General features: G+C 36.9%; 1 protein-coding gene across 6 annotated transcripts in view; it reads right to left on the reverse strand.

Annotated features, from left to right (window-relative positions):
- The window catches only part of LARGE1 (LARGE xylosyl- and glucuronyltransferase 1), a 276,280-nt gene that overhangs the window by 176,709 nt on the left and 82,547 nt on the right, over window positions 1–17,024 (reverse strand). For all 6 annotated transcript variants that reach the window (XM_027657560.1, XM_027657595.1, XM_027657578.1 and 3 more), the window contains one exon: window positions 14,492–14,678. In XM_027657560.1, coding sequence (XP_027513361.1) covers window positions 14,492–14,597 — 106 coding nt within the window. In that variant the 5' untranslated portion in view covers window positions 14,598–14,678. The remainder of the gene's footprint in view (window positions 1–14,491; window positions 14,679–17,024) is intronic.

The raw sequence follows: 17,024 nt of genomic DNA on the forward strand, positions 1-17,024 counted from the left end.
GGACGGTTGATGATGTAAAGCCTCTGCTCTTCAGCTAGATTGATAATAAAAAGTGTTAGGTCTAGAGAGACTAAAATCAACCTTAAATAATCCTTGCACCATCAGCCATCACCAAAAATGCCTCACTTACAGGGTCACTTTCCTCTTTCTCTTCAATATATTGCTCATTTTATGTTATATTTACTTTTGAGAGGACCAAATAAGTAGGTTTTCCTACAACTTTAAAACACTGATTGAGTTACATCCACAAACACTTCATGACTACCAAATATCAATCATTAGTTTGCAAGTTTGATTGGTAGCTTTCATGTCTGGAATAAATTTCACACAGAAGAATTCCCTATAATTTCAAAAGATTGAAATCCAAAAGAATAATTTGGAAAGGATAATAACATGTACATTTTCATGATGTTGAATCCTTTCACACATTCTTGATGCTCAAACACAACACGGTTAGTGTGCACCACAGTGAGGCTTCTTTTAGTAATATTGCAAATGAACTAACAGAACTCAGTGTCTTTCTGACTCCTCAAGATAATACCCTCTCTTTTCCACACGAATCCACTTTTTTTTACTACATCCCACTACTTGCAATGCATGCATATCTTTTCCTTTGTCTTTTCTCCCTGCCCGGATTATTACAAAAAAGCCAACTCACAAGTACTCCATTCAGCTTCCTACCAAGAAATTGTTTATGACAAGTGACAATAACACCTGAACACTGTTCTTTCCTCACTCTCATTCAGTAGCTTCTCCATCCCTAATTAAACTCTCATATTCTCACTTTTCACCACACCATTAGAACATCTCTTCTGTGAGATGCCCTAAAAACAGTTTCCAACCCTCACCAATTCTTTTTGCAATTCCTGCTCTCAATTGCTGAAAATCTGGTTCTTCAAACAAGAACCACATAAAATTACCATGGATAATCCTTACGTCAGTATTACCTGTATACCTCTAAGCAGAGTCTGTATTCCACCACAGCTGCTATAACAAGTATGTTACTTTTGTGCAATCAAACGATAATCAGTACAACAACATTCCTCTTTGGAAATGGCTCAGATTTTTCCATTATTTATGTGCAGTCAAACTATGACGTGCCAGGACCTTAGTGGAATATTTATAAACAATATTCAAATATTGTTTAGACCTCCCTAATCCTTGTAATGTACTGCTGGATATGTAAGGTAAACAACCATTTAGTTATTAGAAATATAAGCCTATTTAAATATGCAAATGTTTTTCCAAACAATTTGTTTCCATGGGCAATACCTTACCCTTAATAAAAAAATACAGGAAATTACATGTCTCATCCTCCTCTGCACATCAGATATATTCACAGACTGCAGTATGGTGTAAACAGGTTTTTTTACACAAAAATTACCACTATGCTTTGCTTCAAGTTGACAATATTATTCTAGATCGGGATCCCCTGAATCAACCTGCAAAATAAATTATTATGCCAACTGAAGAAAACCAATGCTATTTGCTGTAGATTTGTTGGCACAAAAGGTTCTGCCCTTTCTTGAGCATCAGCAATTGCACTTTTGAACTTTTTCTAATGTCTGGATTTACTGGCCTATTGTGGCTTTAGATGCCAAGGTGGAAAAATGGCTACTAATAGCAAAAAATAGTTATTTTTAAAGGGCCACTTCTAATATAGCTCAGGAAGTTTCTGCGCCTAGAAAACTTGGAGGCATGCTGCAGTTCCAAGACTCATCCCAAGTGAGCAATGTAGATAAAGGCCTTTTTGGAAGCTAAAGAAAATGCAGTTATATATGAGTCTTCCTGGTAAGATGGAATAACAGTACAGAGAAGTACCAGGCTGAGCAGCCATCTTTTCTACAGAGACTTAAAAAAGTAATGAGAGATTCTGGAGTAAAGTTCTTGAGTGCTCAACTGGACCCTCTTCAAATTTGAAGGGGCCTGTTTTTCAAATGGGAGAAATGCTGAGAGAAACCCAGGAACTCAGGGCCAGTAATGCAAGAATGGCAGCATTCACAATTACGAACCTCTTAAAATGTTACTTAAGTGCTTTCACAGCATATGCTGTTCAAATTAATCAACAACCTCACTGTTCAACCAACAAATCCACTATCTATTACATGAAGTCTATCTGACACAAGACTAACCATTTTTCTTTTGAGCTCCATGTGTTGCTTTGTCTTAGTCTGATCTGTTCTTCTCTTAGAAAATTGTAACTTCCTGCTGCTCATAATGGAGAGCTTCTGCTTTTAAAACCACTCAGAAGCCAATAAACCCCCTGAAATAGGTGAGATATACAGATTGCACATTAACACCTATATAGACAGTTCTTCACTGTCTGACTGTAGCTAACAGGTGACAGTAGCAGCATAATCTCAGAAAAGAAGTTTAGGGCTTCTCTGTAAGGTAAGTTTGTACCAGTCTAAGATACATGTTATTTTAAACAGCTATTGCTATGTCAACTAGTACAATATCTCACATGACTGCTTTTATTGGTATATACATCATTTTGGAAGCTGTTTTAACTGAGCTGGCAAAAGCGATTCCTGTGCTGCTGCAATGATGTTATCTATGACAATGACCAGTATAACTGCATGGGTGTAATTTATGAAGTTTTCAATGTGGATTCTTTCTTGTCATCCCCTGCTCCAGTGTGCTCCACATCCATACTGTACCGCAAATCTAACCACACTTCTGAGGCAAAATAAATAAATGTGTACATACAGGAGCTGGGGACAGGGAGGATATGGAATTTTTCATGGGAACAGGTAGTGAGTCACAAAAGAACAATTCCCATAGTTTACAGTATCTTGATTTAACCCATCTCCCTCCTGAATACAATAAAACCCATGAGCCCCTGAAGTAGCTTTGTTCAAGAAATAATGTTCTTCTCTCCATCTCCTGACAGTGGTCTTCAATTAAAGCCTGCAATGACGAAACTCACTGAGACTGACGGAGGAAATAAAAGGAGAGAAACCACTGAAATGCATCTTCGGAAGCAGATTATTAAATGTCCCGCAGACATTGGTGCGACTGACAGCCACCAGAGTTTAGTGAAAAAAGAGAAGTGGTAAATTAAACTTCTCATTGGGCCTGATGATGATTAATATCTCTTCTCTGATGAGCTGAAACTGCTTAATCTTTGCTATTAATATCAAATCACAGAGGTGCAAGTATGGTAGCCGAAGAGAAAGGGGGCATATGTGAATGTTTAAAATTTGTGGGAGGAAAAAAAGGACAAAAATAACTGAGGTAGATTTTGCTCTTAAATCTCTTAAAGCAAAAAACTGAGAATGAAGCTGAGAGTTGCCATCAGCAACTCTGGAGTCAGGTTACTATGAGGTAGTTCTTGGGCAAACAAAGTTGTGCAATTTAAAGGAGATAAATAGTAGGTTTTAGTTGTTTGGTTAAAGGCATTTGCATTCTACAGGAAAGACCACTTAATTCATCACATCTCCATTCAAGTGTACATGAACAAGCAACTAATACCTTCATCCAACTCAAATAAGTTAGATAATTGTTATTTTCAGACTTACTTACCTCTGTGTATATTGGCAAAGCTTTGAAGAGAGTTAGCTGGGGTTCCTTGCAAACCAATAATTATGTGTAGCTGTGCAGATGGATTTTTAAACCTGGTTCCTATAAGAATATTCTCCAAAATGAAACCTCTCTGTTGAGAATTTTACCATCAACCCTTGGGTTGTAATGCAACGAAGCAAGAGGTGAAATAGCTAAATCCACTATAGTTAATACTCCTAGAAAACACTCTGTATGTATTACATTCTCAGACCAAAATAATTCTCTGTTAAAGTCAGTGTAGATCCCTTGAGATACACATTATAATAGTTTGATTAGTAGAGAATGAAAAGCATACTTTCATAGCACCCATTCATCCGAAAACATTATTCCTGCTAAAGTTAACAAGCAAAATCAGAGAGTTAAGTTAAATCAAATCCAATGGCAGGCAGAAAATTTACTGACTGTGAATATTAAAACAGTGTGTGAGAGACTGAAATGTTAATGGTTAATGACTCAAAGAATGGATCATTTGCAAAAGCAGCAGGGTGCTTTGCTGAGGCCAGGTTTGCACCCCCTGCCCCCCAACACAAGGGGAAAAGAAGAGTTTTTTGTGTGTGGTGGTGAAACTTCTGATCCATATAAGACAGAGGGGGTGCACACCCACCACCAGAGGCTACAAGCTGGGTTTTGAGCAAGATAAGGGAGAAGGCCAGTAAGAAGCAGACCCTGGGGAGGCAGGATAATGCTTTTTTCCCCTACACAACCAGCTCAGGTGTGAAAACTCCACCCTCCCCCCCCAGGGGAGATATCAAGACATTCAAACATAGGCTCCTTCTGATGGGGCATAGCTGGCTCAACCACACTGATGTGAGAGGCAGCTGTCATGTCTCAGAAGGTGTCATAAACCATGAAAGATCCCCCAAAGTGCACCCAGACTCATTTCTGGGGCCTTCCACCAGAGGACTGCACATGATCCAGTGTTGCAAGAGATCCACAGTGTTGCGTCACACAGTGTAAAACGCCCCTGTCAGGGGAGGTGCCTGGGTATTTATTCCATCTCAACCTAAGGGTATATTGACCCACTGGACTTTGTGTTTCATGGGCTTCCCCCACCCCTGACGGATCAAGACTGTGACCATCACTTCAACTAACGGGCACCAAAATTGCAACAATCAAGTCTCATCGCTGGATCCACAGGTGGTGATATCTTTCTTCTCCACTGTCTACTCTTATCCTTTCTATCTTTGTTCTTTTCCTTATATATTTTCTGAAGTGATATCTCCATACTTTTATATTGTTATATTACTACAGATAATAATAACAAAAATGGCTACATATTTCCTTTCCATTGCAACCAAATTGTTCTAAAATAAGCCCTACATATTTATATTTATAAACACCGATCAGTCAGTATTGTTTCACTCTAATCCACCCCAAGGCATCTATTAACAAGAACCTGAGTCATCTTCACCTTTAGGGGCAGGTTGTAACATGGCAGTATGATTTCAATACAATTCTAGAATGCTGAATGTCTTAATGCTATGAAAAAAATGGATGAGAAATCTTCCACTTGTTAATGCTGTGAAGGTAACTTGTAAACACTGTACACTGATTTTATGTTTCATCTGCAGAATCAAGATAACAATATTGATAAAATATAAGTCTGTAAGTGTTGATCTCATGAATAACTGGTTGCCAAATTAGTGCTCAAATAAGTATTTTTTCTTAAATTTAATAAACATTCTTAACCTGCAGCTGAAACTGTAATTTCATCCTTTCTGAAGGGTTATTTTTCACAACTGAAAAGGTACAGTAACCTGGAGCCAAAACCAAATATTTTGCTTGGGAAATTAGTTTTTCTGGACTAGGATGGCAACTGATCATTGTGATAACTAGCTTCTATTAGCTATGGGAAGGTTAGAAATTATCCTATAAATTTATCTCTTTTTTTAAACAGCTATATGTCGTCGTAACTGTAGCACTCTCATCTACAGTTCTCAAGGTGATATTTCTTGCAGTACACTTCATGTACTGCAATATCTCATAATCATGGCCGCTTATTTTACATGAAACTGAAACTGTTAAAATGACCCTTTTTTATTATTTTTTTTCCTCATCTACTTCTCATCTTTCACTTCCTACCTTGAAGCTAGAAATATCTGAACAAGGATTAAAGCATGTATTTTTTAACAAGGTGGAATAATTTATTCACAGATGTGCTAGAATCCTCCACCAGCTTTAAAATCAAGTTCAGAAATCTGGCAGGAAGAAAAGCTTTGGTGTATCTAGAATGCAAGAATTACCAGCCAGCACTGGTATCAACTCTACAATAAAATACAGCCTGCACTATGCAAGATGCTAGAGACACTGATTGTTAACAGTCAATCTGATGGTAAAAATCTACAAATCTGCAGAAGCTGATAAAAAATCAGTAACTGTTCTGTGTGATTTTGAGATGAATTGACAAATTTGTCTGCAAGGTCTATTTTGAAACACAGATTAAACAAAAGACTGCTGCAACTACTCTAGGAGAGAATTACTGACATTAAACAATGAAAGATTAATAAAATAGGAAAAATTGGTAAGGAAGAAAATAGTGGAAAGAAACACAACTACTTAATCACATAATAAACAGATATCTCTTTCATATTTTTTATTCCAGCAATTTCTTCAAGAGCTTTCCAGCATATAAGAATAATTCTATCTTATTAGCTATGGCTTTATTTCAGCTCCAGAAATAATCCTCTATATATTACATGAATGGTATGCAATATCCTTTGATATTAAACTACACCATGACAACCTCAATCCTGTGTTTAGAGAGCCAAACGAAGATGCTATTGTAGCACCAACAGCCATAACTCCACTGCTTTTAATCTGTTTAGGAAGAACAATAATCACTTTGAAGAAGTAGGGGCCCAGGTTTCACTGACTAGAAAACAGCACACAAGCTGCCCACGTTTCTTCTACCCCTAATAGTAACTGTGCTTGCTCAATTACAGCCAACACATGCAGGTCTGACTGTACTACAATCACATCTTCAGTTTATTTTGTAGATACAAGCTTTTGGTTTTCAATTGAAGATGAATAAATCCAAGCTGGTAAGCTATTCCAGGTGTTTGAAAGCATCCACTGGTGATGATTTCACTGGGCATCTAGAGAATTTGGGAAGCAGTATGCAGAGAGCAGATCACACACCTCTTCTTTAAGTTAGGTATAGACCCATTATTACAAGTTTAGTGGAAAAAGTATCTCATTAGGAAATACTTTATGGAGTCAGTAAAATATTTTAACTAGGCCTATAATTTTTTTTAAAGTAAATATACCAAACAGAAGCAAATTCTCCTTTGGACTATGAATTTAACTTAGGAAAATGTGATGATTCTATAATATTTTTTGTAATTTTAACTTCACTACTTTCAGTTCTTCCCTCCTATTTACTGATCTCTGAAAACTCTGGAATTTAGCAATTTCAAAGGTAAACAGAATTATAAGGGGAAAAAAGGAGATTTAAAACCTTGATGTTTACATCCTAAGTTTTGCCAGTTTCACAGAACTCTAGAGAAGGACAGTCATGCCACAGGTTAAGAAAAAATTATTACAGCAAAATAGCTCAAATGGCTTGAACATGGTTAAACTGAAAGAGAATCTCAGGCTAAAAACATCAGTCTTCAGGTCAAGTTTTCCACTTATCATTGGTATTTACAAAGTTGAGTGAATGAGGATGACTGCTGTCAGCTCACGTTTTTGAAGTTAGCTGTGCATTTCACTCAATTGTCCAAGGATATCTAGATACTTTTAAAAAACCCTCTTTCAAGTCTAAAAACAAGAATAACAAAGCAACACAAGAGAGGTAAAACCTCAAGGGGAGGAAATAATTACTCAGCTGAACAATTTAATGGCTACCATGTCTGAAAAAATGTTTGAAAAGCATAAGGAGGGAATAAAAGAGATATGTTGAAGATACTGGTATTCTTAAGCCAAGCATACCTAAATCATGTCCATCCAATAACAGGATATTAACTTTCCCAATCAATTGCTTTTGCTAATCCATGCCAGAGCATTATCTGCAGGACATAAGACTGACCATACATGATGAATTTGAATTACTTCTTTGAATCTATTTTTAACTTGACTCCTTCTCTTGCTGGTATTATACACATTTAAATAAATGTCCCAAATATAAGTTTCAAAAGTACTGGAAAGCACTAGAGATTCGATTTGCTGTCTAACAAGAAAGATTTTGATTTCAAACTTTTTCCTGACCCGAAAAAAACCCCACACGTTTAAAAAACAAAAACTCCACAAAAATCAAACAGCCTAAGTCAATTGTTCTGAGAATCAAAAACTAAATTTTCATTTCAGTTTTTTAAAATATCTCTATTTCGGGTACTTTCTCATCCTATGCATATACATTTGTTGACCAGCTTGTCTGTTTGCCCCCAAAGCTCATTGATTAATTTCAAATTACTTTGTTAGAGGGAAAGAAGTTAGTGGTAATGAAGCTTCTACAGTTGCCAGGAACACAGAGAGAGAGATGAGAGATGCTATACATTCTACCATTGAGAAATATACTGCAGCATGAGCTCAAGATTTATTTAGGTACCAGGAGATCCATATGGGAGCTAGATTTTATAAATGCCCTAATTGTAGGAAAAGCAACTTCAACATCAATCAGCTGCATGACATCAATCACATCAAGTCAGGCTACATTAGTTCCAGCACTCAAAGGAGTTCTGGTCTACTTATACTGCACATTTTGTTTCAAAAAGCCAAGCAGTACTTCTTGGGTTTTTTTAAGAAAAAGACATTTAAGCTCATCTTGCTTTTCTGTTTTTCTACAGAAAAATATGTTTTGACTATGAAGTCAGTAAGTACCTATCTTTGTAACAAAGAAGGAAGAATAATCAGGAAATAGCTCTCCTACTGTTAGTCTTCCACACAGCCTTAACAGAATTTGGGCATCCAATGTCCCTTCTTCTTGGGAGAAATTTTTTTCACCTTTGTGTAAAGCAACTTTTATAGACAGCATTTTTCCAAAAAGTTTGTTCAAAGATTGAGGAAGACAAAGATGAAACCAAAACCTCGAGAAATCCCACAGATAATATTCAGAGTAAGCTGCTGTTCTAAAGAAGCTGGCCCCTTATTCCTGCTCAAAGAATTCCTTTTCATTCTGACCTTTATGTTTCTGCCAGAAATGAAAAATTAAGAGCTGACTAGAAGAAGAAAGTCAAGAGAAAACTGGTGTTTAGAAACAAAGAAATATTCCATCCAATCAAGAGATTGTATAGAGAGGCAAGCAGGTAACCCTACAGCTTCCTTTACTTTCATGAAAGGATAAGCATGTACTTAAAAAGATGAGTGTCAAAAGAGAACGTGTGTCCCCTGTACAGCAATGCAAAAAAACCAAGGTGGAGTTGCTTTTATTTGGCACAGCACACTGACTAAAGAAGTGTCCACTGCAAGATTCATGGCTTTTCCTGAGATGATAGCATCTTGGTTTAAGGATATAAACTCCTGACAAGCTGAAGAACAAACAGCACTGACTTCAGCATTTAAGTGCTGAGCTATAGTGGACCTTAATAGTTAAGGACAAAAGTGTATTGCAGCATTGTAAGTATTTAGTTTAATTGAAAGAGTGGTTGAGGGGGAAAAAAAAAAAGAATCCATGCTACTCACTAACTCCACAATTTGACCTCCATAAGCTTCTCATGAACAAGTTGTATTTTGGCTGAAATTCCTGGCTTAAGGCCATTCTTGTTTTGCTGCAGGAACTACTTCAAATTTCCTGTTACTGCTCACAGGCAGACTGTCTATTTATATAATGGGGAGAAAAAGTATTTTTCTTATTCACTTATTAATTTTATATTGTTAGATGATGGACAGATAAGGCTTCTCAAGTCTGTAAAACAAAATAAATGTGGGAACACCGAATTGCAAGTTAAAGATGATGAGCAGAGAACAAGATTCAGCTTTCATAGCATGGACCTTCTGGTCCTTCAGCATCCTTCAACCAAACTTCAGCAGTATTCTGTATAACCAAATCACAAGGGTTTCATAGGACAAGTTTTCCAAGATAAAGCAAACAGAACTTCACATATGTCTGAGGTCTTTACTATCATGATTGATTTTATTCTTGTAGGATCTCCAAATGTATTTAAGAAGGTATAGTGATTGCAGTAGACATAGAGGTGCTTAAGTGACAATTTTCTATGTCCTTAAAAAAAAAAATAACAAGACAGGAATAGACCACTATCATTTACTCCAGAATGGATATGAAGGGGTTTCTATTTTAACTAGAGATAGCCAGTCTTAACTAAAATACACTGCCTGTAAACCTGCCTAGGCACCCATCACAGTAACAACCTTACTATATACAGAGGCACCCTTTTCAGGGCTTTTTTCTCAGAACTTTATTAAAAAGACAGGATCAATACAGAATTTGAAACTTCTATTTTAAATAGACACTGGATTAAGTTTTCTTCTTTAATCCTGTTGAGACACATACCAGATAAATTCAGGCCCACTGAAGGAAACATAATAAAAAAAGCAATTCTAGTATTTGCTCCTTTCTGATTACATTATCTGTAAAGAGATTATTTTCTGATGTTTGTTCATCAGTTGCAAGTGTCTGATAGACATTTTAGTAATTAATTATTTGTTTGCCTCTTCCTATGACTAACTTATTGCAAGCATTAAAAATTCAGGCAGTTTTCATCATGCACATAGACCATGTGATAAACTTTTGGCACTTAACTGGATAAAGCTGAACTCCCAGAATCAGTTTTCTGATTCAAGTATTCACAAATATGATTTCAAAATCTACTTCCCATGAATATTAAAATTGGATATTCATTGTTTCTGTAGACAGTCTTCCCAATTAACATATTCACTAGAATATTTATGGAAACATACTCAAAAAGAGTGTGAACAGTATCAAAGTGAATCCATTTAAATACTAAGATGAGTATTTGCAGCCTTCCTTCAATTTATTTTATTGTATTTGATGAGGTGTTTGCCCAACTCTGGCTTCAATCGTGTCTCTACAGATGACTTTGACTAAAATGAATTGCCAGAGAGTCATAGTCACCCAACACGGGAGTGAAAAGAGGACAATCAAGGAAAGCAAGTCCCAGGATAGAAGTCAGGCTCTATTTTTTAAAGTGTTACCCCAGGCAGTTAAAGAAAAAGAGTCAACAGCTCTCTCACAGACTCCCTGCATGATCTCACACAACTTTTCAATTTTTCATTTTAAAGCTACATCACTGGCTCTTCCTTTCCTGTGAAGTATGTTCTACACAGGAGCCCTACACACATAGTCTAGGATTTTCAACCTCAAGTGGATCCACCACGCAGAGACTGGTAACTCAAGTGTATTTTCATCCTGTCAAAACGGAGGTGACTGGAAATCTGCTGAGGGCACAAAGGCACAGTGGACTCTTTTTTTTTTTTTTTTGAGGAATCAGTAATCTAGAAAGCATAGTCAAATTACAGTTCCAAATCTCCATTTTACATGACATTCATAATAAAGGGGATAGGAAAGTGCTGCATATATAGCTTGGAAAATGAAGCTATTTATGAAGCTACTGCTGGTTAGTGAAATTGCTATTTTCTTTCTAATGAAAATTCATCATGTATTATTTGATTATTTCTTCTCCCTGTTTTAAATGCACTTCACCCTTCCTACTCTATTACTTTGTCTTTTGAATGTAATCTAAGAGTGTTGGAACAATTAGCTTTCCCATTCAAAGTAACTGATAACTAAAATTATGCCGTCCTTGTGCATTATTAAAAACAATAACAGTAACCAGGTATGTTCAAAGGCTATACAATATTCAATACCATGTTTAATATTCTAGTTCATAACCTTAATAGACATTTATACATGATTAATGAGGCTTTTAGTAGCTGCTGCTGTCACAGCTTGGGTAATACCACCTCCAGTGAGTATTCTAAGGGAATGGTCTTACTGGCAGTGCCTGAGTAACAACTGTGAAGTAGCAGGCTGACCTGTACTTGCTGACAAGAGAAGAAGACACAAAATAAAACAAAATTCTGTCTTCAGGAATTGCAAACTATTTCAAAAGCAAAACATGGAAATTGACTGCACTGAGGCATATTTTATATTACAGATTCACTAAGAAAGCTTTCAAAGGGTTTCTAAATGTGATCCCACTACCATGCTATGGTAAATGAATAACTCCAGTTTGGGGTCCCAAACAGAACAACATTGATGAAGTCCAGAATAGGGCTATGAAGTTGTACAAAGGCTGAAGTTCTTGCACTGAGCTTGTTCAGCTTGAAAAAGAGAAGGCTCTGTGGGTCTTATCAGCAGCCCCCTAGTACCTACAAGCAAGTTGCAAAAAGACAGAACCAGACTCTTCACATTGATACGTGGCAAGGGGATGTGTGACATCAGACATAAATTGAAGCAAGGGAGGTTCAAACTACATATAGGAGGAGAAACTCTTCCACTTGAGGGCAGTCAAGCAGTGGCCCAAGTTGCTCAGGGAGGCCCTGAAGTCTCTCTCCTTGGAGATTTTGAAGACGCAACTGAATAAAGGCCTAAGAAATCTTGCCTGACCCCAAAACTCACACTGATTTGAGCAGTTTAACGAGAGGACTCCCGAGGCCCCTTACAGACTGAATAACTAAGTGAGTCTACCTGGTGAAGACACCAGGTACTGATGATTTCTTTAATTTAGTGGAGAAAAGTTTAAAAAGAACCATTTGCTCAAACCTAAAACCAGATGAACAGAAAAGAAAAATTCTAGCACTGTGATTAACCAAAGAAACTAATGCCAGAAGACAGAGAAAACTCTCCACTTCTGTTGGTTTCAAATCAAGGTATAATGATGTTGAGAGACAAATTTTTTCTCAACTATATAGAATCACAGAATGATACAACTGGAAAAGACCTCTAAGATCATCGAGTCCAACCATTCACCTAGCACTGCCAAGTCCACCACTAAACCATGCCCCTAAGTGCCACATCTACACCTCTTTTAAATACCTCCAGGGACAGTGACACAACCACTTCCCTGGGCAGAGTGTTCCAGTGCTCATCAACCCTTTCCATGAAGAAATTTTTCCTAATATCCAATCTAAACCTCCTCAGGTGTGACTTGAGGCCATTTCCTCTTGTTCTGTTCCTTGTCACCTGGGAGAATAAAGCCACCCCCCCCTCACTACAACCTCCATGGAGAGCTCAAAATACAAGTAAATTGTGTGAACCATTGTGGAGAGCAAAACAAGAAATTATATAAAATAAGAAAATGGCTTTAACTCGTTGCCCATAATATCTACAAGTTAAGGAAAATGCTAGCTATTAGGAGGTTAAATAAATATCTAAGCGACCTTAGTTGTCAAACAATGAAGATTAAATAATGCCCCATCCAAAAAGAAAAAGAAAACAGATACAGAAAAGTAACTGAAAGAGTTACTAACTATATAATTTCCAGCCCTTTTCCAGGCAAGGCTTTGTAATAGGTAATAGGTTTTGCTCCCTGGTTTGCATTTAAGATTAATTCACACTGAGAGCTTTAAGTCACTTCAAATACCATGTAGCAGCAAATTTCAAGATTTGTATTGAGTTCTCTGTAAAAACAAAGGATTCTGCACACAGAGGAATTTAAAACACCATGGCATTATCAACTGTGGACACAATTAAAATAGTCATTACCACAAGGCAGCATAATATTCTTCCAAAAGCAAAAAGGTGAGGCCTGCATTTGCTCAGCTTTTAAAAATCAAACAAAGTCAGTACTGTTCTGCCTCCCAGATCATTAGTTTTCAAGTACGCAGCCAGGACTCCTTATATTTCCAATTTAACATGAATTCCATAAGTGTTTCATTCTAGAATAAGCTCATAGTGTTACTGCATATTAAGGTAGAATTTTAATAATCAAATAAATTTGCATAAACCAACATTTGTACCTGGCATGTAACTAATTCAGAAGTGTATGTAATATATACTCAAAATCTTTACATGTTCTTACTTGTAATTTAACTTGGAAACCCATTTTGTTTCAAAACAAAGCACAAATTTGTCAGCCAAGGTTACACGAAAGAAGCTTGACATTTTAAACAATGCCTTTTTAAAATTATCTGACTGTAAAATAGCATCTGAACAGTTTTTGAAAGGTTGAAACACCTTTCCTCGTGCTAAGATAACTACAGGGGCTGAACAGTTTTTTTTTACTCTTGCCAAAATAACACAGTTACTATTGCCAAACATAAAATGCTCCATCTCCACAACAAACAAAACAAATAAACAAAGAAAGCTACAAAGTAACAAAAACCAGGAGAGACAGAATCTTCAATCCTCACCTAACTGAAATATTACTGCTGAACTTCAGTAAGGCCAGAAAAAAAACTTCATCAGATAGGAAATTTAAAAGGAGAAGTAGTGATTATTCCAAGTCTCATTATAAAAAGTGCTCATTATATAGCTGCAAGTCAATATACCTATAAACTGGAGGATTGCCACCTCCAGAAAGAGAGGGACAGAAAGATATTCCATCTATAGAAACCCACTGCCACTCACATGGATGCGGATTCAAACTAATTTTATATAAAGAAATTTCATATAGGTATTTATTGATTTTCTGTGTTTGGTACATCTGAAATGAGATGTTAACTTTAACTAAAAGTAAAAACTTACAGGGTGTAGGATAGATCTAATTTAAAAATTAGAAAATACGGAGAAGAAATGAGTAAAGTGTGGGAGGGGTTTTGTTGTACTTTTTCAAGGTTCAGAGATGAGTGGAAAATTAAATAATTGTGGCCAGTAATTTACTCAGTCTCATCAGTGAGAACATGGCAAGGAAGGCCCTTTGTTGAAACCTGCACCTTGGGAACTATTTCATACACAAGCCAAACGAGATTTATTTAAATAAAATCAATGATGACTGATCTGCATTTGTCTGCCCAGATGCAAATCATTCAACAGCCCACCACCCCTCCCCAGCCATTATTCCTCTCCTACCTTCAAAACTCCCAGCAAACAGATAAATCCATGTAATGGCTGGGACAAAAAGGACGGTCAGAGAGGCAGCCAGGAATTTCCGTCGCCCTCTGCAGATTCCCAGCATTCTCTCAGGAGTGCAGATTCCAAGCCCAATGTTGTTCCTATGTCGGAAGCAAATAGTCCACAGCCTCCCACATATTACTCCCTGAAAAGGAAAGGAAAAATATTTCAACAGCTTATCTCTCTACAGAAAGTTATAGACTATGCCAGTGTTCCAAAAGAGTTAAAGAACAAGGCTAAAAATAGGGTTATTGCAATTGCAAGGTAGTACCCTTCCCAAAGTTATACACAACTACTTAATAATAAAGCAAGTTTTAGAAGCCAGACTAAGTCAGTAAGTCAATGAAACACATCATCTCACCTAAATACACACTAAGCTCCATCTTACCAAGAGACATCACCTTTATTTGTGGTTTTGCCCTCATTTTACTCTACAAGAAAATGATGGCTTCTTTGATGCCCATGTGTGCTGGGGTTCCAGGGCAGATAAGAGAAAGGCACCCATATTTCTTCACCTGCTCCCAAAGAGCAAAAGTCACACCACTGAATCAATGAGCTGGCTGCACAGCTGGTCATGAACTCAAGAGAGTGAACCAAAAAAGGAAAGACAAAGTTTGCGGGTTGAGGGATGTTATTAAAATGACCCACTTTGCTCATCAAAAAACAAGGCTGATGAACTGCTATATTAAAGGGGAGAAGAGAAAGTGCAAAATGGGCAAGGAAACTTCATTGTTCACAAAGGGGATATCAGGAGCTTTAGACTGTGTGCCATTGGAAAAGAAGCAGGTTCTAGTGAGTACCACTGTTTTTATTAGGGAAAAAATAATTCTGATCTTAATTTGAAATAATTGTTCTGCATTTCAGAGAGGCCAAAATGACAAAATAATATGATGATTTTTATTCACAGGAAAATGAATATTCCCACACCAGTGCAGGCATGCAGGGCATAAAAATAATGTTTCATATTGATTGCAGTTTTGCTTGAAAGGGAAGGAAAAGGAAGTAGACAAGTGGGAGAGGGAAACAGAGATATTAAATCCATGAAAATCTAGTTCAGGTTTTGTGTGAAAGGGCTTAAGCTTTTCAATTCTAAAAACAGACCTGGTCCACAAAAATGATAGGGAAAAAAACACAGATTCTGGCAGTACAAGGTGTTTAATAACAGTGCCCTTTGACTTATGCTTAAACTAGCACTAGAGTCAAAACAAGCAATGAAAGCATTGCTACAGTGACATATTCACAATGGTTGCTGTGCGTCTTGAAAGTATGTCTGAGCTCTACAGCTCCAAATACATTGCAGTGAAAGTCAACTCTGAGATTAAATTACAGCAAAAATGAGAATTGGAGACAAGAGAAATAGGTTCAGACAAAACCCTCTGATACTAGAGATACCTGGCTGCAGTAACCAGGCAAACTTACAGATGTTGCTTGAACATTCAATAGCGCCCACTTTACTACTCTACAGTTAAAGAGGCATGATAGTACTCTGACCTTGGAACTGATAAAATGGACTATAATTTGTCCAGAGCCAGCACAAAAAGCATTCCATTGTGTCAGCTTTTCAATGCAATGAATGGCTCACCACAGAGATTTTGCACAAAATATGTGGACAGACTTAATATTAACAACTGTGGTAATAGAGTTACTCTGTGTTAGACAGAGACACACATTTGGTAGATAAATTGTGGAGAACTCTTATCTTTATTCACTGTATTTGGATAATGATTACATTTCATTTCTTTTCCTTATATCACATATCTTGTACAACTACTCTGAAGAGAGTCCTTCACATGCCTACTCGAAAACCACTGATAATTTCCCTGGCTTCTGTGTTTATAAGCATGTCTGTTATAAAGTGCATAGAATCACTTATGTTAGGTAGGAATTCTTTCATTTATTTATTTATTTCCTTTAGTGACAGGGTATGCACCACTGACATCAGTCCGTGCACGGAAAAATAAACTTTTGAAAATACCAACCAACGTTGGTCATTGGCCAACAGCCACATCTTGTAATGCAACATACTCTGGCTGCATACTGCTCCTATCAACGATACTGTAAGGCTCACAGCTAACAAAGTAAGAGTCAACACTACATGTTTCTGAAATCATGCTGCTACAAGTACACTGATACAAGCTTTTGGTGTAATGACAACCAGACTCTGAAGCCTGGGGTTATAGCGCTGGTAGTGGATTAATTCATCCTGGGGTGGCATATTTAAGAAATAATTTGATTTTTCCTATATATTCTTTTAAATATCCATGCAAGTTAAGTTTCTGAACAGGTTGATGTGGAGGATGGAATCCAGCTTTTCTGCCCTATGAATGTAAAGTACCCTAACAAATCAAAAAGGTATAAGGAGCAACATTTAACATCCAATTCAGCTATGAAGGAAAGCTAGGAATGTGGCAAATTCAGTTTTCTACAAACTGTCATCATTCAGACAAAACAGACAAATCATTTTGCACATTCATGTGCATCTTTTATCTAA

Source organism: Corapipo altera, unplaced genomic scaffold, assembly GCF_003945725.1.
Source record: "Corapipo altera isolate COAL_440 unplaced genomic scaffold, ASM394572v1 1, whole genome shotgun sequence".
NCBI lineage: Eukaryota > Metazoa > Chordata > Aves > Passeriformes > Pipridae > Corapipo > Corapipo altera.